General features: G+C 38.3%; 1 protein-coding gene and 1 long non-coding RNA gene across 2 annotated transcripts in view; both read right to left on the reverse strand.

The window, feature by feature from the left end:
* LOC111143959 (Scm like with four mbt domains 1) overlaps positions 1–6,445 on the reverse strand; it is a 48,334-nt gene extending 41,889 nt beyond the window's left edge. Inside the window, exons 1-2 of the mRNA XM_022497995.1 lie at positions 6,418–6,445; positions 4,192–4,286 (exon numbers count right to left, since the gene is read on the reverse strand). Of these exons, the coding sequence (XP_022353703.1) occupies positions 4,192–4,286; positions 6,418–6,445 (123 nt within the window). The remainder of the gene's footprint in view (positions 1–4,191; positions 4,287–6,417) is intronic.
* Positions 6,446–9,458: 3,013 nt separating this feature from the next.
* LOC111144371 overlaps positions 9,459–24,704 on the reverse strand; it is a 74,835-nt gene continuing 59,589 nt past the window's right edge. Inside the window, exons 3-4 of the long non-coding RNA XR_002640390.1 lie at positions 16,597–16,751; positions 9,459–9,549 (exon numbers count right to left, since the gene is read on the reverse strand). This is a non-coding gene — a long non-coding RNA (uncharacterized LOC111144371). The remainder of the gene's footprint in view (positions 9,550–16,596; positions 16,752–24,704) is intronic.

Genomic DNA, 24,704 nt, shown 5'->3' on the forward strand with positions numbered 1-24,704 from the left:
AGTTTGCTAAGAATTTTCTTGTATCATGAGTGCATGTGGAATTTTATCAAATATTTTTCTCTATATAGTGAGTTGATAATGTGATTTTTCTCCTTTATTCTGCTTATGTGGTCAATTATGCTCTTCAAATATATTTTCCTCACTTTCTTGTCTCCTGAGATTCCAATTACACAAGCATTAAGCTTTTTTTATACTGTCTACAACACTGGATGCTCTGGTCTGGACTTTTTCCACCTTTCCTCTCTTTGTATTTCAAGTCTGGGCAATTTATATTGACTTATCTTCAAGTATACTGATTCCTCATTTGTGAGGTCTACAAGTCTGCAATAAGCCTGTCACAGGCATTCAACATCTCTTATTACCATGTTTTTCATATCTTAGATTCCCACTTGACGCTAATAGTGTCCATCTCTATTGAAAGTCCTTTTCTATTCACACATGTTGCCTATCTATTCTACTACAGCCTTTAACCTATTACTCATAGTTATTTAAAACTGTCTGATAGGGGTGCCTGGGTGGCTCATTGGGTTGAGCCTCTGCCTTCAGCCTGGGTCATGATCCCAGGGTCCTGGGATCGAGCCCCCAATAGGGCTCTCCACTCGGCAGGGAGCCTACTTCCCCCTCTCGCTCTGCCTGCCTCTCTGCCTACTTGTGATCTCTGTCAAATAAATAAATAAAATCTTTAAAAAAAAAAAAACTGATAGTTCCAACATCTGAACGTTATGAGTCTGGTTCTGTTGAATGCTTTGTCTCTTGACAGTTTGCTGTTTTTCTCTTGCTTCTTCATGTGTCCCATAATTTTTGGTTAAAAGCCAGACATACTGTGTAGAATAATTGAGATTGAGGCAAATAACATTAACGCCTGAAAATGGGTATGTTTCTTTTTAGGCCTTAAATCTGAGGGAGAAGGTTAAGTCAATGTAGTTAAGGAGTGGAACAGGGTTTGGGTTTTGTTGTTGTTTAGTTACTCATAGTACACAAGAGGCTCCAAGGCACATCAGCATTTTTGGATTTAAGGTATAGGCTTATTTGCTGGGAGGCTTTCCCCCCCCTCAATATTTGCTGCTCCACTCTCAGACTTAGGTCTTCTCTGTGTAACTGTACCTCAGAGATCACTTCTCTCTACACTCTTGTCTGTCTCCTACAAACAGACCTTTGTTACCCAGTATTTCCTCACTTCATGGTTGAAGACAAGCAGGAAAGCACATTCTCTGAGATTCAGCCTCAGTCTCAGTCAGGTTCTGTGTCCTGAGTCTTAGGAATAGGAACTTCAGGGCGCCTGGGTGGCTCAGTGGGTTAAAGCCTCTGCCTTCAGCTCAGGTCATGATTCCAGGGTCTAGGGATCGAGGCCTGCATCAGGCTCTCCGCTCAGCAGGGAGCCTGCTTCTCACCCTCTCTCTGCCTGCCTCTCTGCCTACTTGTGATCTCTCTCTCTGTTAAATAAATAAAATCTTCAAAAAAAAAAAAAAAAAAGAATAGGAACTTCTCAGTGATCTTACCCCTCTCCCAACTGTAGGGGGCCTCGATTGCTCCAGCTTGTATTCCTACCCCCCTCCCAGGAACAAAAGGCTTTTACTTCTTCTGTCCTATCTCCAGGATGCAATGGATTTCACCTGCATCCTGGGGTTAACAGGGTTTGCATCCCCTCCCCTAGCAGCTTAAAGGTTTTGTTCCAGAAGGCCCAGATAAAGCTCAGTGCCTTTTCCAAAACTGGTACTGCTTCCTCCATGTACCATACATGGTACCAGACATGCACCATAAGGAAAACTGTTTTACTATCTTGGACGCATCCTCCTTGCAAATGTGGTTTGGCCTCTAATTTCTTCTGCAGCCCCATCTTCCCACCCTCCTTTATTCCAAACAGGGTCCTGTAGAACTCTTGCCAGCATCTTAAACATCCATCTCCATTGTTCTGGAGATCGGAGTTCTACCAGCTTTGCCTATGATCAGCTATCCACCAGCACCGCTTCCCCAGCATCTTCCTATACCAGTGCCTAATTTTCATTGTACCTGGCAGCCCTTCACAATATACTGATTCAAGCTTACATATATTTTCTGTATTTGATGATGAGAGAGGACACATCTATTTTTCATTCTCCTTGTTGCTTTGTCAAAGAGGAGAGGTGGAACCATTTTTTAGACCCAGAATTTTGGTCAGAAAGTTTGTCCTCCATTTTCATTTTTTTTTTTTAAAGATTTTATTTATTTGAGAGAGAGAGAGAGAATGAGAGAGAGAGAGAGCATGAGAGGAGAGAGGTCAGTGGGAGAAGCAGACTCCCTGCTGAGCAGGAAGTCCGACGTGGGACTCAATCCTGGGACTCCAGAATCATGACCTGAGCCAAAGGCAGCCGCTTAACCAACTGAGCCACTCAGGTGCCCCCATTTTCATTTTAGTATAAATAAATAAGCTTGTATAAATACATATCAGATTAGTAATAACATTTAAAACAAGAATTCAAAAATATTACATGATCACAAATAGGCTTTCTATGTTAAAAAAATATATTGAAACTGACTATAAGAGATTAGTCAATATAAAATGAAATCTTTACTTAAAATACATAAATCTCACCACTTCAATTTTAGAAAGACATAAATGAACTAAAAAATAGAAAGGAAAATATCATGACTGAGATTTTACAAAACAAACTGAAAAACAGAAGGACTCTTCAGCTTATAAAAACACTTTCAAGAATACGGTTCAACTTCCCAAAGTCAAACAACTCTGAGTGGGCATTGTTGCCTTCCCAAACCCCAGAACAAAGGAACTCTGCCCTGTTGAACACTGCTTTGGACTGAACTGTGTCTCCCCAAAATCCATACGTTCAAATCCCAACTCACAATGTGACTACATTTGAAGACAGCACCTTTATGGAGGTAGTAAAGGGGAAAGGAGGCCGTAGGAGTGGAGACCTGATCCAGTAAGATCAATGTCCCTATATGAAAAGACACCAGAGGGCCTGCTCTCTCACTCTGCCGTAGGAGTGGAGACCTGATCCAGTAAGATCAATGTCCCTATATGAAAAGACACCAGAGGGCCTGCTCTCTCACTCTCTGCCATCTAAGGACATGGTGAGGCGGCTGTCAGCAAACCAGGAAACGAGTTCTCACCAGAATCTAATCATAATGGCACCCTGATCTCAGACTGCCAGTCTCCAGAACTGTGAGAAAATACACTTCTGTTGTTTAAGCCACCCAGTCCACAGTATTATGTGATGGCAGCCCAAACAGACAGAGACAAACATGAAATCAACAGAATCAAGAATTCTATATTTTAAGAGGGAGTGTAAGTGAACAGGTTAAAAAACTAGATCTGAATATAAATTATTAATAAAATTTGGAGTATTTTCTTACATTCTACAGGCATCACACAGGGCAAATATGTTGTCAATGGATTAACAATTAAACTGGGCTATTATGGCACAAAACTGTGCTGCAATAGCCACTAATCTGACCCACTATATGACACTACTCAGGTTTCTGCTCAACATGAGAGAGAGCAATAATGTTACTGAAATTAATCCCAATGTGCAAGCCAGTGGTCATAAAACAAAGTACAAGAGGGGTCCCTGGGTGGCTCAGTGGGTTAAAGCCTCTGCCTTTGGCTTAGGTCGTGGTCTCAGGGTCCTGGGATCAAGCCCCGCATCGGGCTCTCCACTCGGCAGGGAGCCTGCTTCACCCCCCCTGCCTGCCTCTCTGCCTACTTGTGATCTCTGTCAAATAAATAAAATCTTAAAAAAAAAAAAAAAGTACAAGAAAATAAACCATTTTCTTCAATTACAGAGGTTCTTCAATTACAAACAAAATATTAATTTTTGACAAAAATAAACCAATATTCTTGACTAGTCAAAAAGACAAGTCCTGCACTGAGTGGCAGAAAATACACAAAACTGAAAAAGATTTTAGAATATGTCCAGGGAGGCCTAGCTGGCTCAGTCAGTAGAGCATGTGACTCTTGATCTCCAGATTGTAAATTCAAGCCCCAAATTTGAGTGTAGAGATTACTTAAAAACAACATATTAAAAGAAATAAAAAATGTCCAGTTTTCTTAATGAAGGGGGCAGGAGAAGGAAAAAGCACTCAAATCCTTTCAAGTGCTCCAACGTAAAATAACTCTAAACTCTCTAATAATGGTACCATGGGACAAAGGAATGGGATACAGTCAGTAAAACAAATACAGTCACTGCTTACATGTTTAAACGATCCATAGGGAACTGCAGTGGACCCGGTCTCTTCTAGATAATCTTCCCAGCTTAATTCCACTTCTTCCACACCAGATCCAGCATCTGGAATTAAAATCAAAACAAAAGGAAACAGATGAGCCCCAATTAAAGAAAACTCAAGGTATAAAAACATAAACTTAGCAACCCTAACTTACACAATTTACTTCACAAGTTAATTGATTTCACACACAAAATATTCACGTGCTCTTTTTAAATGGCGGGCTCCCATACTGCATTGATTATCGATGAATCTCAACAGCACGGAAGTGTGACATGTTGTCTCCTGCTGGAATCCATCAGGAACTCACTCAAATGCATTATATAAAGCTGGTGAGAGTGTAACGATTACAGTCACTCTGGACTACCATTTAATATCTAATGCCAACTACTTGACATACCTAATAGGCATTTCAAACTTGAATTTTCAACCTGATTCTTCCTTAGTACTCTCCAATTGAGTAAAAGACACCACCAATCTGTATTTTGGCTCAACCCAAAAATGTCGAGTTATCCTTGCTTTCCAACTTTTCTTTCACATCTTACATCAAAACCATCAGAAAATTCTATAGGTACCACCTTTAAAATATATCCTAAATCTAACCACTTCCCATCATTTCTCTTGCTCTCTTTCTCTAGCCCAAGACCTAACCACTATATATTTCACCTTTTAATCCCAATTATAATAAAATCTGAACTCTTTGGGAGAGTGCAAAGGCCCAACAAGGTCTGACCTCTGGCTACCTTCCTTGCCACTTCATCCCCAACCAGCCTCTTTGCTCCCTGCACTCAAGTGACCCTGGGATTCTTACTATTCTCTAATCACGTTCTTTCCTCAAAGTCTCCTCTGCGTTTATTTCCTCAGCTCAAAGACTCATTCCCCAGTGTCATTCCTGGCTTCATTTCATTCAAGCCTCCCCTTGAACATCCTCTCTCCAGAAAGGCTTTCCATCAGTACTTATCTAATGCAGAAAACCCAGACTCTAGTTTCATTATCTTAAAGGCATTCATTTCTACTCGACAGTGCACCATACATCTTTTTATCCCCCCCATTAGAAAATAAACTCTGTCAAGACAGGACTTTGTGTTGGTTACTCCTATATCTCTGTCACAGCAAACTCAATAAATTTTTTGTTGAGTAGGCAAAGATTCAAATATTCCAGAATCCAATAATCCCAATTTACATAAATTCTCTAAGAGCAGGGTTTTGTTTCCTGATGTATTCCCATTGCCCAAAACAACGCCTGCCACTAGAGTTCACAATGAACAGGGGCTGAATGAGTGCACCCTAGGGGAGCCTGAGCTTCAGACAAACACAAGGAGGCAAGTACAAGGATGCTCACCACAGCACTGTGTGTAACAGCACCAGACAAAAGCAATCAGTAGGAGAAGAGACAGATTACGGCAGTTCTACAGCAGAGTAGTACTGTATAGCAGATGAAATGAATGAACTAGTTTTGACATAGAAAAATCTCAAATAAAACCCCACATCGAATAAAAACAGCAGGTGCAGAATGAAAAGCACAAGATACAGTTTAGACTTCAAAGGAAACTTCGCAGTATCTCTTTATAAATGCATGCATATTAATAAGAGTATAAGAAACAAAGGTGGGAAGACTATACATCGATTTCAACAGTGCTACCTTTGGCGATGAGAGGAGAAAACAGGATTAGAAGGGAAGTACAAAAGAGGCTGAAATTTTTCTTTCAAAAAGAAAAGGCGGGGGGAACAACACATGAAAACATGTTTAACATTGTAAGGTAAATGCAAATCAAAACCACAATGAGACATACCTCACACCCCCTAGAATAACCAAAGCAAAAAACAAGTGTTGACAAGGATGTGAAAAACTGGAATCTTTGTGCACTGCTGGTCTGGGAATGGAAGATGGTGCGGCCACTGTAGAAAACTATATGGTGGTTTCTCAAACAATTAAAAGTACAATCACCCTATGACCTAGCAATTCCACTTCTGGGTACCTACCCCAAAGAATTGAAAGCAGGGACTCAGATGTTTGTACACAAAGGTTCGTAGCAGTAAGAGTCATAGGCGCCAAAAGGTAGAAGCTACCTAAGTATCCATAAATAGATAAACGGATAAATAAAAGGTGGTACATACATACAATGGAACATTACTCAGCTTACATACATACAATGGAACATTACTCAGCTTTAAAAAGGAAGGAAATCTTGGCACACATGACAACACAGATGAACATGGACATGACGCTAAGTAAGCCACTTGCAAAAGGACAGATCCTCTATGATTCCACTTCCATGCAAGAGCTACAGCAGCCACATCCAGAGAAACAGAAAAGAGAACGGTGGCTCCCAAGGCCTGAGAAAGGGAGATGGGGAGTTACTGTTGTGTAACAGGTACAGAGCTTCAGTCTGGGAGGATGAAAAAGTGCGGAGATCCCCGTAGTGATGGTTGTACAACAATGTGAATGTACTTCATGCTCTGAACTGTACACCTCAAGATGGTTAAAATGGCAGACTTTGTGTTAAGGATATTTTATGGGATGAAAAAAATGGGAACAAATATTGTACAATGATAACATTAATTCTTCACAGTAGGTAACACCAGTGTTTGTTATATTGTTTTCCACTCATTTTTATCCATGTGTGTTTGTTATATTATTTTCCATTTGTTTTTAATTGTTTTGAAATTTTTCACCAGAAATGTAACAAGCCAACAAAGACTAAATTGGGAGCATCCTGGAAGTATGGGTTAGTAGAAAGTCAATTTTCATTACCAAACCATAATAAGGCCGAACACTCATGGTCCTTAGCTAGGAGGAACCTTCTCCCTCAAACAGCATGCTAACTTACAAATAAAAAATCAACGCAACATTATAAATAATGAATTATAGAACTAAACCCTCATAAATTAAAAACTACTAATAAGCCAAGAAGAAACAAACTAATAATCTGGTAGAAAAATGACCAAAATATATGAAAAGAGAATTTATCAAAAAGAAATGCAAGTCATCCTTAAACATATGGAAACATGTGGAAATTTACTCATTTTAAAAGAAATGTAAATTAGAGGGGCACCTGGGTGACTCAGTCCGTAAGTGTCTGCCTTCCCTTGGGCTCAGGTGGTGATCCCAGGGTCCTGGGATCAAACGCTTCCCCCCCAACCATCGCCCCGCTCAGCAGGAAGCCTGCTTCTCTCTCTCCCACTCCCCCTGCTTATATTCCCTCTCTCTCCGTCTCTCTGTTAAATAAATAAAGTCTTTTTAAAAAAAAAAAGAAAAGAAAAGAAAAGAAATGTAAATTGGAAAAGCACTAAGGTATCAGATTGGAAATAAAATCCCAAAGTTTGACAACATACTCTATGGTAAGGCTGTGCTTAAGCAGGTAAAGCACAATGACACAAACCTGGTGAAAGAGAACTTGGCAATATCTAGCAAAATACATATGTATTTACCTTTTGATCCAGCAATCCCACTTCTAGGACTCTATCCCAAAGATATGCTGGCAAAAATACAAAAAGACATATGTACAAAGCTATTCATTGCAGCACTATTTGTAACACTAAGATTGGAAACAACCCAAATGTCCATCAGTAAGGAAGTGGCTGAATAAAATATGGTATATATATCCATATAGCTGTAAAAAGGGGAGAAAGATTACTACATACTCCTGTGGGACAATCTCCAGTAACTAAGAAATATGAATATGAATATATGTTACGTATATACTCACATATATACATGTTTATAATTTTTAAATGAACAGAAGAGTCAAATAATAAAAACCAATGGTATATATAGGGAAAAATAAAAAGGGTGAACAGTATCAGATTGAAAATGGGGATGGTGTTACATAATTTTAACTTTATCACTATGTAGATACTTTATAAAATTTTAGAAACATATTTAAATCAAAAGAAAAAAATTCCAACTAAAAATGAACTGAAACAAAAATACCTAATTGTTGGTGAAATAACCACAAGGAAAACAGGATTACTTTATGTCATATTAAAATACAATATCTTGGGGCACCTGGGTGGCTCAGTGGGTTAAAGCCTCTGCCTTCGGCTCAGGTCATGATCTCGGGGTCCTGGGATCGAGCCCCGCATTGGGCTCTCTCTGCCATCTAAGGACATGGTGAGGCGGCTGTCAGCAAACCAGGAAACGAGTTCTCACCAGAATCTAATCATAATGGCACCCTGATCTCAGACTGCCAGTCTCCAGAACTGTGAGAAAATACACTTCTGTTGTTTAAGCCACCCAGTCCACAGTATTATGTGATGGCAGCCCAAACAGACAGAGACAAACATGAAATCAACACAATCAAGAATTCTATATTTTAAGAGGGAGTGTAAGTGAACAGGTTAAAAAACTAGATCTGAATATAAATTATTAATAAAATTTGGAGTATTTTCTTACATTCTACAGGCATCACACAGGGCAAATATGTTGTCAATGGATTAACAATTAAACTGGGCTATTATGGCACAAAACTGTGCTGCAATAGCCACTAATCTGACCCACTATATGACACTACTCAGGTTTCTGCTCAACATGAGAGAGAGCAATAATGTTACTGAAATTAATCCCAATGTGCAAGCCAGTGGTCATAAAACAAAGTACAAGAGGGGTCCCTGGGTGGCTCAGTGGGTTAAAGCCTCTGCCTTTGGCTTAGGTCGTGGTCTCAGGGTCCTGGGATCAAGCCCCGCATCGGGCTCTCCACTCGGCAGGGAGCCTGCTTCACCCCCCCTGCCTGCCTCTCTGCCTACTTGTGATCTCTGTCAAATAAATAAAATCTTAAAAAAAAAAAAAAAGTACAAGAAAATAAACCATTTTCTTCAATTACAGAGGTTCTTCAATTACAAACAAAATATTAATTTTTGACAAAAATAAACCAATATTCTTGACTAGTCAAAAAGACAAGTCCTGCACTGAGTGGCAGAAAATACACAAAACTGAAAAAGATTTTAGAATATGTCCAGGGAGGCCTAGCTGGCTCAGTCAGTAGAGCATGTGACTCTTGATCTCCAGATTGTAAATTCAAGCCCCAAATTTGAGTGTAGAGATTACTTAAAAACAACATATTAAAAGAAATAAAAAATGTCCAGTTTTCTTAATGAAGGGGGCAGGAGAAGGAAAAAGCACTCAAATCCTTTCAAGTGCTCCAACGTAAAATAACTCTAAACTCTCTAATAATGGTACCATGGGACAAAGGAATGGGATACAGTCAGTAAAACAAATACAGTCACTGCTTACATGTTTAAACGATCCATAGGGAACTGCAGTGGACCCGGTCTCTTCTAGATAATCTTCCCAGCTTAATTCCACTTCTTCCACACCAGATCCAGCATCTGGAATTAAAATCAAAACAAAAGGAAACAGATGAGCCCCAATTAAAGAAAACTCAAGGTATAAAAACATAAACTTAGCAACCCTAACTTACACAATTTACTTCACAAGTTAATTGATTTCACACACAAAATATTCACGTGCTCTTTTTAAATGGCGGGCTCCCATACTGCATTGATTATCGATGAATCTCAACAGCACGGAAGTGTGACATGTTGTCTCCTGCTGGAATCCATCAGGAACTCACTCAAATGCATTATATAAAGCTGGTGAGAGTGTAACGATTACAGTCACTCTGGACTACCATTTAATATCTAATGCCAACTACTTGACATACCTAATAGGCATTTCAAACTTGAATTTTCAACCTGATTCTTCCTTAGTACTCTCCAATTGAGTAAAAGACACCACCAATCTGTATTTTGGCTCAACCCAAAAATGTCGAGTTATCCTTGCTTTCCAACTTTTCTTTCACATCTTACATCAAAACCATCAGAAAATTCTATAGGTACCACCTTTAAAATATATCCTAAATCTAACCACTTCCCATCATTTCTCTTGCTCTCTTTCTCTAGCCCAAGACCTAACCACTATATATTTCACCTTTTAATCCCAATTATAATAAAATCTGAACTCTTTGGGAGAGTGCAAAGGCCCAACAAGGTCTGACCTCTGGCTACCTTCCTTGCCACTTCATCCCCAACCAGCCTCTTTGCTCCCTGCACTCAAGTGACCCTGGGATTCTTACTATTCTCTAATCACGTTCTTTCCTCAAAGTCTCCTCTGCGTTTATTTCCTCAGCTCAAAGACTCATTCCCCAGTGTCATTCCTGGCTTCATTTCATTCAAGCCTCCCCTTGAACATCCTCTCTCCAGAAAGGCTTTCCATCAGTACTTATCTAATGCAGAAAACCCAGACTCTAGTTTCATTATCTTAAAGGCATTCATTTCTACTCGACAGTGCACCATACATCTTTTTATCCCCCCCATTAGAAAATAAACTCTGTCAAGACAGGACTTTGTGTTGGTTACTCCTATATCTCTGTCACAGCAAACTCAATAAATTTTTTGTTGAGTAGGCAAAGATTCAAATATTCCAGAATCCAATAATCCCAATTTACATAAATTCTCTAAGAGCAGGGTTTTGTTTCCTGATGTATTCCCATTGCCCAAAACAACGCCTGCCACTAGAGTTCACAATGAACAGGGGCTGAATGAGTGCACCCTAGGGGAGCCTGAGCTTCAGACAAACACAAGGAGGCAAGTACAAGGATGCTCACCACAGCACTGTGTGTAACAGCACCAGACAAAAGCAATCAGTAGGAGAAGAGACAGATTACGGCAGTTCTACAGCAGAGTAGTACTGTATAGCAGATGAAATGAATGAACTAGTTTTGACATAGAAAAATCTCAAATAAAACCCCACATCGAATAAAAACAGCAGGTGCAGAATGAAAAGCACAAGATACAGTTTAGACTTCAAAGGAAACTTCGCAGTATCTCTTTATAAATGCATGCATATTAATAAGAGTATAAGAAACAAAGGTGGGAAGACTATACATCGATTTCAACAGTGCTACCTTTGGCGATGAGAGGAGAAAACAGGATTAGAAGGGAAGTACAAAAGAGGCTGAAATTTTTCTTTCAAAAAGAAAAGGCGGGGGGAACAACACATGAAAACATGTTTAACATTGTAAGGTAAATGCAAATCAAAACCACAATGAGACATACCTCACACCCCCTAGAATAACCAAAGCAAAAAACAAGTGTTGACAAGGATGTGAAAAACTGGAATCTTTGTGCACTGCTGGTCTGGGAATGGAAGATGGTGCGGCCACTGTAGAAAACTATATGGTGGTTTCTCAAACAATTAAAAGTACAATCACCCTATGACCTAGCAATTCCACTTCTGGGTACCTACCCCAAAGAATTGAAAGCAGGGACTCAGATGTTTGTACACAAAGGTTCGTAGCAGTAAGAGTCATAGGCGCCAAAAGGTAGAAGCTACCTAAGTATCCATAAATAGATAAACGGATAAATAAAAGGTGGTACATACATACAATGGAACATTACTCAGCTTACATACATACAATGGAACATTACTCAGCTTTAAAAAGGAAGGAAATCTTGGCACACATGACAACACAGATGAACATGGACATGACGCTAAGTAAGCCACTTGCAAAAGGACAGATCCTCTATGATTCCACTTCCATGCAAGAGCTACAGCAGCCACATCCAGAGAAACAGAAAAGAGAACGGTGGCTCCCAAGGCCTGAGAAAGGGAGATGGGGAGTTACTGTTGTGTAACAGGTACAGAGCTTCAGTCTGGGAGGATGAAAAAGTGCGGAGATCCCCGTAGTGATGGTTGTACAACAATGTGAATGTACTTCATGCTCTGAACTGTACACCTCAAGATGGTTAAAATGGCAGACTTTGTGTTAAGGATATTTTATGGGATGAAAAAAATGGGAACAAATATTGTACAATGATAACATTAATTCTTCACAGTAGGTAACACCAGTGTTTGTTATATTGTTTTCCACTCATTTTTATCCATGTGTGTTTGTTATATTATTTTCCATTTGTTTTTAATTGTTTTGAAATTTTTCACCAGAAATGTAACAAGCCAACAAAGACTAAATTGGGAGCATCCTGGAAGTATGGGTTAGTAGAAAGTCAATTTTCATTACCAAACCATAATAAGGCCGAACACTCATGGTCCTTAGCTAGGAGGAACCTTCTCCCTCAAACAGCATGCTAACTTACAAATAAAAAATCAACGCAACATTATAAATAATGAATTATAGAACTAAACCCTCATAAATTAAAAACTACTAATAAGCCAAGAAGAAACAAACTAATAATCTGGTAGAAAAATGACCAAAATATATGAAAAGAGAATTTATCAAAAAGAAATGCAAGTCATCCTTAAACATATGGAAACATGTGGAAATTTACTCATTTTAAAAGAAATGTAAATTAGAGGGGCACCTGGGTGACTCAGTCCGTAAGTGTCTGCCTTCCCTTGGGCTCAGGTGGTGATCCCAGGGTCCTGGGATCAAACGCTTCCCCCCCAACCATCGCCCCGCTCAGCAGGAAGCCTGCTTCTCTCTCTCCCACTCCCCCTGCTTATATTCCCTCTCTCTCCGTCTCTCTGTTAAATAAATAAAGTCTTTTTAAAAAAAAAAAAGAAAAGAAAAGAAAAGAAATGTAAATTGGAAAAGCACTAAGGTATCAGATTGGAAATAAAATCCCAAAGTTTGACAACATACTCTATGGTAAGGCTGTGCTTAAGCAGGTAAAGCACAATGACACAAACCTGGTGAAAGAGAACTTGGCAATATCTAGCAAAATACATATGTATTTACCTTTTGATCCAGCAATCCCACTTCTAGGACTCTATCCCAAAGATATGCTGGCAAAAATACAAAAAGACATATGTACAAAGCTATTCATTGCAGCACTATTTGTAACACTAAGATTGGAAACAACCCAAATGTCCATCAGTAAGGAAGTGGCTGAATAAAATATGGTATATATATCCATATAGCTGTAAAAAGGGGAGAAAGATTACTACATACTCCTGTGGGACAATCTCCAGTAACTAAGAAATATGAATATGAATATATGTTACGTATATACTCACATATATACATGTTTATAATTTTTAAATGAACAGAAGAGTCAAATAATAAAAACCAATGGTATATATAGGGAAAAATAAAAAGGGTGAACAGTATCAGATTGAAAATGGGGATGGTGTTACATAATTTTAACTTTATCACTATGTAGATACTTTATAAAATTTTAGAAACATATTTAAATCAAAAGAAAAAAATTCCAACTAAAAATGAACTGAAACAAAAATACCTAATTGTTGGTGAAATAACCACAAGGAAAACAGGATTACTTTATGTCATATTAAAATACAATATCTTGGGGCACCTGGGTGGCTCAGTGGGTTAAAGCCTCTGCCTTCGGCTCAGGTCATGATCTCGGGGTCCTGGGATCGAGCCCCGCATTGGGCTCTCTGCTCAGGGAGTCTGCTTCCTCCTCTCTCTGCCTGCCTCTCTGCCTACTTGTAATCTCTGTCTGTCAAATAAATAAATAAATAAATCTTTAAAAAAAAAAAATACAATGTCTGACTGCAAACCCCAGTGGAATATATTTTAAGGCAAAAACCATAAAGAAATTTTAAACCTCACACTGTTATCTGTTATACTCGAAATGTTGGTATTACTGAAAAAATTATAGAAATATTACAGGGTAAATAAGTGATGATGTTAACATCATTATGAAACAACACAATTCCAAAAAAAAAAAAAAAGAGAGAGAGACACAAGCATAAAATCAAAGAAGTAAAAGCCCTGCAACTTTAAATTAAAACTGTGACTATAAAATGAAGCCATCTGATTCTTTTCTCTTTAAAAGACGTGTAGTTTCTAGCTATGTCTATGGATAAGGCCTTATAAGAAATGACAACCTAGTATCAATGAGCACCCCAGCACCCAGACTATGGTCTCTAAATATTATATCCATTGTCCAAAAATAAAAAACACAGTTTCCCTGAGAAATGGTAGATTGTTAAGTTTGGGGCAAAAATGTGCAAGAGCTACCTGGGACTCTTACTACATTAGAAAGCAAGGACTTAACTATCAAAGACACATGACATCACACCAAAAGAACACAGGAACCAATCTGAAAGATCACTCACTGCTCTAGAACGGGGCAGTCTGATCATCAAACGAAGGATGACACCAATGGAATCAAACTCATCACATTCGTGCGTATGTGTGTACGTGTGTGTTTGTGCACACACATGCATGCACTTTATATCCATGCATTAACAATAACATTTAAAACAAAACACTGATCAATTTCCTAAATGGCAGAATAAGTACTTCAGTGAACCCAGTCTCCCAGAAAAGTAGCAAATCACTGGCTAAAAATGATGAAAATCAACTATTTCAAAGTTGCAAAATTAGCTGATGGAACACAACAAACTGAAAGGTTAACTACTCAAGACAAGCTCCTAGGCCTGGTAGGAGGAGCCGGGTTGTGGCTTAAGTTGGGGCCATTCCCATTCCTCATCCCTCTTCAGCTCAAAATAGAAATTTTGTTATTGAGAATACAATAACCACAAGGAAACTCCATAGTAAGCCCCTCAGCAGAATAAGAAGGACAGAGGGAAGAATGACTAAAATTAAAGACAGAGAAAAGAAAAAAATGAAAAGAGTATGGAATAGCAATATAAGATCTAACCCTAGTGCCAGCAGAATCCCAGAAAAAGAGAATGAGGACAGGGCTGAAAAAGTATTTGAAGAAATAACAGGTGAAATTTTTCCAATTTTGGCAAAAACCATAATTTCAAGAAACTAAGAAAACTCCAAACAAGATAAACCCAAGGAAATATGTGCAAAGATACACCAAAAGTCAAACTTCTGAAAACTAAAGACAAAGAAAAAAATCTTAACAGCAGCAAGAGAAACTACACCTCTCTTAGGGTGACTGGAGGATAGGGGGTTCCAATGACAGCAGATTTCTCATCCGAAACCACAGAGGCCAGAAAGCACAGGACTTCTCAAGAGATGAGAGAAAAGAATTTTCTACCCAGAATTCCATTTCCAGCAAAAATATCCTTCAATAATAAATAGGGAAATTAAGGCACTGTCATAGGAAGGTAAAATATTTTATCACTAGCAGATCAACCCTAAAAAAAAATGGCTAAAAAAAAAAAAAAATTCCATAAATAGAAATGGAATGACAGAAGGAATCTTAGAAAATCAGGAAGGAACAAGGGACAATTTGAAGAGTACAAATATTGGAAAATAAAATACATTTTCCTCCTCCTTTTGACTTTATGTTCGACAGTTGAGGCAAAATTTTAACAGTGTCTGATGTGGTTCTCAAAGTCTGTAGAGGTAAAGTTTCCACACCTGGCTCAAATTAATAAAATGATGACACCAGCAAAGTATGCTAAGTTATGTATATATTGTGTTATACCTAGGGCAACCACTAAACAGCCATAGAAAAAGATACATTCAACAACACTATATACAAATCAAAATGAATTGAAAACCAAATGCCAGAGGGGATGTAAAGAAACCAGATCTCTAATCCATTGCTGGTAAGAATGTACAGCCACTCTGGAAAGCAGCTGGGCTGTTTCATTATTAAACATATGATCCAGCAATTGTGCTCCTGGGCATTTACCCCAGAAAAATGAAATCTTAATGTACATGATTGCTCACAGCAGCTCTATTTGTAATTGCTAAAACCCGGAAGCAACGAAAATGTACTACAGTAGATGAATAGTTAATCAAACTGTAGTACACCCATGGAATATTACTGAGCAATAAAAGGGAACTACTGATAACATGCATGAATTTGGATAGCTCTCAAGGGCATTATCTTGAGTGAAAAAAGCAAATCTCAAAAAGCCACATACTATGTAATCCTATTTATATAACATTCTTGAAATGACACAGAGATGGAGAGAAGAGTAACAAGGTGCCTGGGGCAAGAGAAAGCTGGGGGAAAGCAGGGAGTGGATGACGGGTGTAGTAGAGAAGAACTCTTTGTGGTAATGGAACAGTTCTGTATCTTGACTGAGGTCATGGTTAGGGGAAGCTACATGTGATAAAATGACAGAGAACTACATATACTTTGTACATAGGTCAATTTCATGGCTTTTATATTGTACTACACTTACAGGAGATGTAACTAATGGTAGAAATGGGTGAGGGGTACACAAGGACCTGTTAGTACCCTCTTTGCAACTTCTCATGAATCTGTAATTATTTCAAAAATCATTCAAAATAACTATCAAAATTAAATTTTTTTAAAATATCTGCTCAAAAAAGTTACTTGCCTTTTCAGCAAACATTATGAGTACCCCCTAGTGCCAGGTTCTCTGCTAGGGACAGAGAAAGAACTCACATCTTCAAAGAGCTTCCCGTTCAGTGGCAGAAAGACTAGTCGGACAACACAGGTAAGTAAGAGAATCCTGCACTATGAAAAATGAATTCTCTTCAGCAAAACCAATACCTGCATCCAGCTGCTGCTCCCCGTTCATTTCCACACAACATGGGCTGTCTCCTCCCCACGCAAAGGACAGGCCTTATGGTTCCGCTCTGATCTGAAGATTACTCGTAGGTCTCAAGCATCTGCTCAGTGGGCATCCAAGGGTCCAAATGAAAGTGCTGGAAAGTCAAAAAGAACACACAAAAGCCTGAAACCCAAGTGTAGTTTACTCATTCATAAGACCTGGCACTCCAGTGAATGGGGAGGGCGCATGAAACAGACACACACTGGCAGAATAGAGGGGATGAAAGAAAAAATGGGAATCTTTCCTAATTTTGGAGACTGTGTATGTAAATGTGAGAGTGTGTGTGTCTGTCTGTATATGCAAAGACAGCACTATCAAGATCTTGATATCTAAAAATCACAACACACTAACACGTATATGAATCACTCTTTAACCCTTAGCACCATGACTCCTACCCACAAAAACTCTAATTCCTAATGAATTCCTGAAGGAAAAAGGTAGCTTTCAATGCTCTGTCTTATCCAATGAATAAGATTAAGGATATATTATTTTATCTAGTTTTTCAGTCCATTTATCTAGGCTACTATGCAGAACCAAAAAGTATCAACTACATTAGTCTACAGTTACAGTTATAAAGGGAACCTCTCCAAAATAAGCTTGGAACCCATTTATTTTTATTTTTATTTTTTAAAAGATTTTATTTTTTTGACAGAGAGGAAAGCACACGTAGGCAGAGGGAGAGGGAGAAGCAGGCTCTCCACTGAGCAGGCAGTCCGAAGCAGGGCTCGGTCCCAGGACCCTGGACTCATGACCTAAGCCAAATGCAGCCACTTAGCCAACTGAGCCACCCAGGCAACCCAGAACCCATTTACTTTTTAAAACAGCTTTATTATAATCACATACCATAATTTCCCACTTTAAAAAGCATGTGATTCCACAGGTTTGAGTAAATTTACGGAGCTGTGTAACTACCACTATATCCAGTTTTATAATATTTCCATTACCTTGGAAAAAAATACTTCATTCCTACTTGCAGTTCCTCCCCATCCTGTCAAGGACTTGACCTTCCCAGGGCTCCACAGCAAGGAAGTAAGAGAACCAGTTTTCAAACCAAGCAAAGTGTCTATATCCCATGTCCTCAAGCAAGTATTTTACTGACTCTCAATGGGAAGCCACTGAGGGTTTTTTTAAGCATAGAAAGGAAATTATCAAATCTGTGTTTTAAAAAAGATCACTCTGGACCCAAATAGAGAAAGCATAAGGGAAAGACAGCAAAGAAAACAGGCAAACATAAAACTTCTACATGCCAAAAGACACCATAAATAAAACTCAAAGGTAAGAGAGTGTATCTCAGAAATTCTCATCATAAGAAAACAGATTTTTTTTTTTAAACTATGTATGGTAGTGGATATTAACTAGACTTATTTTGGTGATCATTTTGCAAGGTATACAAATATTGAATTGTTACGTTGTACACCTGAAACTAGCAGAATATTATTTGTCAATTATACTTTACTAAAAATAAACAAGACAATGGAGATTGGTGAAAATATTAGCAACATATAATGGGTTCATTTCCATATACAGGCTCCTATAATTCAACAACAAAAAAGAAAAAATGGGCAAAATAGGTAACTGATCCACATTAAAAAAAATCAGAGTTAAAGCTTATAAAAATGTGTTCAATCTCATTAGGAAGAGGAAAGCAATTTTTAATTATATATGACTTTTTCACCTTTCAGACTGGTAAAATTTTTTTATTTTATTTATTTTTTTAAAGGTTTTATTTATTTATTTGACAGAGAGAATCACAAGTCGGCAGAGAGGCAGGCAGAGAGAGAGGAGGAAGCAGGCTCCCTGCCAAGCAGAGAGCCCAATGTGGGGCTCAATCCCAGGACCCTGAGATCATGACCTGAGCCGAAGGCAGAGGCTTTAACCCACTGAGCCACCCAGGTGCCCCGCAGACTGGTAAAATTTTTTTAAACTAAAAAAGTCCAGTGTTGGCAAGGAAGGTGGACGAATGGGAGAACTTCGGAGTACAGACTGGTACTACCTTTCTGGAGAAGAATTTAATGAAAAATTTTCACTTACAAAGATTTAAAAGACACAAATTCTTTGAGCAGTAATTCTGGTAGTGAAAATCTTTCATACAAAACACATGTGTGGGCGGCTTCATAACAGTGATGCTTGCGGCAGTATTATCGTTAATGGTGAGAAACCAGAGACAACCCATAGGTCTACCAAATGGGAATGGAATGGCCACATACATTATGATACACCGATACTAGGAAATACTCCACAATCGTTAGAAAAATTTAGGTAGATCCGTAAAAGCACATGGGAATATTGTCTATACTGCTGAGTGGAAAAAGCAAATGAAGGACATTATTTGTATTAACTTTTTAAAATCCCACGTCTACTCTTTATTTGACTACATTTGTAACTTTTTGTAAAACATTTTATTTATTTGAAAAAGAAAGCGGGATGGGGGGGCAGAGGGAGAGAGAGAGGGATAAGTAGACTCCACGCTGAGCACAGAACTGGACGTGGGGCTCGATCCCAGGACCCCAAGATCAAAACCTGAGCTGAAGGGCGCCTGGGTGGCTCAGTGGGTTGGGCCGCTGCCTTCGGCTCAGGTCATGATCTCAGGGTCCTGGGATCGAGTCCCGCATCGGGCTCTCTGCTCAGCAGGGAGCCTGCTTCCCTCTCTCTCTCTCTCTCTGCCTGCCTCTCTGTCTACTTGTGATCTCTCTCTGTCAAATAAATAAATAAAATCTTTAAAAAAAAAAATAAAATTAAATTAAATTAAAAAAAAAAAAACAAAAAAAAAACAAAACCTGAGCTGAGGTCAGATGCCCAACCGACTGAGCCACCCAGGAGCCCCAACGTTTGTGACTTTTAACAAATGACCTAACTCATTTGTGCCAATGGCACCCCTTTAAAAGAGGGAAAACAGTACTGTACCTACATCAGAGGACTGCTATGTAGATACCTAAGACAGTGAACAGCACTAAGCACGGAGCTGACTACACGGTAAATGCTGAATTAATGTTACCTTTATACAATGTTGACTGATTCAAGTTCCTACGGCACTAACGTAGTGCATTACCTCTACAGAGGACATCCTGTCACTTCATCAGGGGTCTGATGCAGCAAAGCCAAGACTACATAAATATCTGTTGGTTCACTAGGCTTTGAAGATGTCATCCACTGCTTATGTTCATAAACTCTTGGAATATGCCAGCATATTTTGTGCAGAGAGCCACCAAGTGCAAAATGATTACACACACACACACACACATATATATAATATATATATATATATATATATATATATATATATATATATATATATAAGTGAAGTTTGAAAGCCAAGGATAAGAAAAAGTTGGGAAAACCACAAGTCTTATGAAGCTGAGAGCTAAAGCTGTGATATATTTTTTTAAGATTTTATTTATTTATTTGTCAGAAGAGAGGAAGAGGGAGAAGACACACAAGCAGAGAGAGAAGCACACTTCCCGCTGAGCAGAGAGCCCCATGCAGGACTTGATCCCAGGACCCTGGGATCATGACCTGAGCCCCTGGGATCATGACCGGAGCCGAAGGCAGACACTTAACCGACTGAGCCACCCAGGCATCCCTATTTTTTCAATCTTACAGCATCACTAAGATTTTAACCAATGAATGATCAGTTCAGCATCTTAATAGGATTAGGAGAAATAAACTCATGAAGCCGTTTGCTGTGGAACATCTGTAAGATCTCTTTATTGCTGTCTTTCTATGCAATGAGGGGGAAAAAACAGTAAAATATCCGGGAGCCTAGAATATGGAAATTTAATTCCTTTTTCATTTATTTCCTATTCATATTAAATTGCTTTTCTTTATTTTACCATTGATTTTGGTATTATAATTCCTCTTGTGGTGACCAGAACACATTATTCATTTAAATAAGTTCTCATGAACTATCTGAACCTTGCTCATCTTATTTAGAATATTTCAGTGAAACAGTGCCTGATACTTAAAAAGTGCTCCAAGAAGACATACTGAAGCCGGTATAAGACATACTAAAAGCTAAGGGTACAAAATAAGCCTTGAGGTCAAACACACACATACACACAAAACAAAACAAAAATGAAAATGAAACCCAGGTAGAATAAAACGAAACTGAATTCACTATTTCATGTTTGGAGATACATCAGTGTAAACCCATGGAACACTTCTGTTTTAACAGCTTTTTTAAAAGACCTAAAAGCCATATGAACAACAACGAGCCTTCATCTTGTTTTGGCTTACACATGCAGTCCACACCCTAAGACTCCACTAGCCGGCTTCTTGTTAATGCACTTTGTCTTTAAGGCTAAGACTAAACACTATGTAAGCATTATGTGAAGAAATTACAACAACCCAAAAGAGATTTCTGTAGGAGAGAGCCTCCACCAAAATCATTCAATAAGTCCAACATAAATAACTTTTAAAGCATTAGTTAGAAGAAGGAAAGAAACTCAGAGTGGCTCTAGAAGTATGTATCCAGTTCATATAGTAGTTACAAGAAAATACTTTAATTCAATTAAGTATTTACCAGGTAGTTAAAAGGAAAATTCCCATTGAAATGTTTAAATTTTCACTCTTGTCCCTCAACTTGATGGATGGAAGTCCAGGATTAATTTCAAGTATGCTGTTAAATATGGTAAATGCAAAAAATTCAGCAAATTCGATGCTCCGTTTTGGGCCTATTTGTAAAGTAAATGCCCTTGACAGCAAATGCTAGTGGTAGAGTCACTGTATTTTTTCATTCCCCAACAGATGTAGATTTCTATGGCTTTTCATGCTCCACAACAGTCAATCATTACTCCCTGACCTCGTACACACCCTATCTGACAGGCTACCTAAATTAAAAGTTTTGCTTCCATCTGTCAAATGTCATGTAATTTGATTATTAGGGATAGAAATCTTCCATTGTTTCATTAAGTTGTTTATTGCTGTTGTTTTTAACCCACTGCTCCATGTCTAACTAGGGAAATTAAAAAAAATAAATTAAGTCTAATAAAGTCAATCTTAGCCATTCACATCATCTAAATTAAATCTGACCCTAACTTCACTTTTCTATGATTATGTAAACCCAACACAAGGCACATCTATCTCAGTTAAACAAATCAGTACTAATGAATTTATAAAACCAATAAAAGTTTTAACAAAGCCCAGAGCTCAAGAATACCCTGAATTTTTTTAAAGATGATCATCGTCACTAACTGTCAGGAAAATACAAATCAAAACCACCATGATATAGCGCCACACATTTGTCAGAACGCCATTATCAGAAAGATAAGATAACAAACGCTGGCAAGGATATGGGAAAAGGGAACCCTCATGTGCATTGTTGGTGGGTAAGGGATTTGGTTGCAGCCACCATGGTAAACAGCATGGGGGTACCTCAGAAAATTAAAAATACAAGTAACATATGATCCAGAAATTCCCCTTTGGGGTATTTATTTGAAGAAAACAAAAACATGAACTCAAAAAGATATCTATATTCCCCTATTCACTACAGCATTATTTACAAGAGCTAAGACGTGGAAGCAACTTAAGTGTTCACTGATGGATGAACGGAAAAATAATGTGGTATACACCCACATACACACATGAAATATTCTTCAGCCACAAGAAAAGAACAAAATCCTGCTATCTACAACAACATGGATGGACCTTGAGAGCAGTATACTGAGTGAAATAAGTCAGAGAAGGACAAATACTATATGATCTCACACACAGAATTTTAAAAATAATAATAATAAAAACCAACCCCCACCCCCAAAACTCACAGACACAGAGAACAGATTGGTGGTTGCCAGGGATGAGGGGTGGGCAAGGTGGGTGAGGGAGGTCAAAAGGCACCAATGCCAGTTATAAAATAAATACATGCCGGATATGTAAAGTGCAGCATGATGACTACAGTTGACAATACTGTATCATGTATTTGAAAGTTGCAAAGAGAGTAAATCTTAAAGGTTCTCATCATAAGAAAAAAAGTTTTTGTAACTCTATGTGGTGGTGAATGTTACCAAAACTTACTGTTGTCATCATTTTGCAATATTTTCATATATTAAATCATTATGTTGTACACCTTCGATTAATACAATGTTCTATTTATATCTCAATTTAAGATGCTAAATGATGAGCCAATATTTTAAAAGGCTTGTTTTAAACTAACATGAGAAATTTTTAAGTAAAATATGGCATAAACATACAATGTAATACTACAGGGCCATTAAAAATCGCCTTAAAGAAATGTTTTTCTTTCCAATCAAAATCCCAAGAATGTATTTTATTTTAAAATGCTCATTTAAGGGGTGCCTGGGTGGCTCAGTCGGTTAAGTGTCTGCCTTTGGCTCAGGTCATGATCCCAGGGTCTTGGGATAGAGCCCTGCATTGGGCTCTCTGCTAAGTGGAGAGCCTGCTTCTCCCTCTCCCTCTGACTGCCTCTGCCTACTTGCGCTCTCTCTATCTCTCTGTCAAATAAATAAAATCTTTTATAAACAAACAAACAAACAAATAAATAAAGCTAATTTAAGGGTGGCTCAGTTGGTTAAACATCCAGCTCTTGGCTTTGGCTCAGGTCATGATCTCAGGGTTATGTGATTGAGACCCATGTTGGGGGGGGGGGGTCCACACTCAGCGGGGAGTGTGCTTGAGATTCTCTCTCTCCCTCTGCTCCTCCCACTACTGCACATGCTCTCTCTCTCTTCCCTGAATAAATAAATCTTTTAAAAATGTATGAAATAAAATAAAATGCTAATTTAAAAATGCATCTAAAAGAGAAAATGTACAACCCAGCCACATTTTTGTAAAAGATGATATGTGATGAGGCTAGTTCCTTCTACCAGAATATTAAGATAGTATGGTTCTAGTGCAAGAAAAGATACACACATCAATAAAGTAGAATGAGGCTGAGAAACAGATGTACGCATACAAGGATACAGCAGGTGATAAAATGCCATCCCATATCAACTGTGAAAGGACTAACACACAGAGTCTTGAATCGGCTATACATTCTAAGAGGAAAAACACTGCATCCTTACTTCATGCTGCCACATAAATAAACTCCAGGTGAATTAAAAGAGCAAACCATGAAAAACAAGACTCCAAACAAATTAAAAGAAAACATAAGGGAATATGGTTTTAAACCCTGGGACAGTACAGACGTCTTTAAGCAGTGAGGCCATAAAATGGAATATTTAAAAACATTTAAAACTTTTGATTGGCAGAAAGATACCATAAACAACTTTAAAAACCAAGCCACAGACTAGAAGAAAATATTTCCAGCATATATAATGCACAAAGGATTAACAGTCATAATCACAGAAAGCACCAATAAATCACAGAAATAAATTACAGAAAGCACCAATAAAGAAAAAAAGGCCAAACCTAATGGAGAAAAAAGACAGGTATGAATAGGAATTTTAAAGAAGAAATGCAAATGATCAATAAGCATATGAAAATATGTTCAATGTTAAGGGCTTAAGTGAGTTATTTCTCACTCAGGTTGGCAAAAATAAAAGATTAGTAATATCCAATACAGGTAAAATATATAGAGAAATGGATACTGTCATTACTAGTTGAAGAGCACAAATGGCTACAACCCTTTAGAGAGAAATTTTATTCCATCAAAAATCTTAACTTGGATTCTCTACAACCACACAATCCATTTCCAATATCTGATTCAGAAAAATACCCAAAGAAAATAAAGAAATAAGTAGCATACATTTTCAAAGCAAGATAAGAAACTGCTATCCCCTCCAGGGCATACACGAGAAACACCCCATGTGTACAATGTGAGGGCCTAAATGTGTACTTGAACACCATCTACACTAAGGGAGAAATGCGGATGTCAACGTCAATCAGTAAGTCAGGGCACCTCCCTAACGCGAGGGTTAGAAAGAAAAGGATAGTTTCATAGGGACGGAGCTTGTGTTGGGGGTAGGGTATTCGAAAGTTTGGGGACCACATGGTAGTTATTACATATACAGGCATTCCTTGTTTAACTGCAATCACTCCACTGTGCTCCACAGATACTGCAGTTTGTACAGATGAAGGTCCGAGGCAAGCAAGC

Source organism: Enhydra lutris, unplaced genomic scaffold (genome assembly GCF_002288905.1).
Source record: "Enhydra lutris kenyoni isolate GAN:26980312 unplaced genomic scaffold, ASM228890v2 scaffoldscaffold10, whole genome shotgun sequence".
NCBI classification, from domain to species: domain Eukaryota; kingdom Metazoa; phylum Chordata; class Mammalia; order Carnivora; family Mustelidae; genus Enhydra; species Enhydra lutris.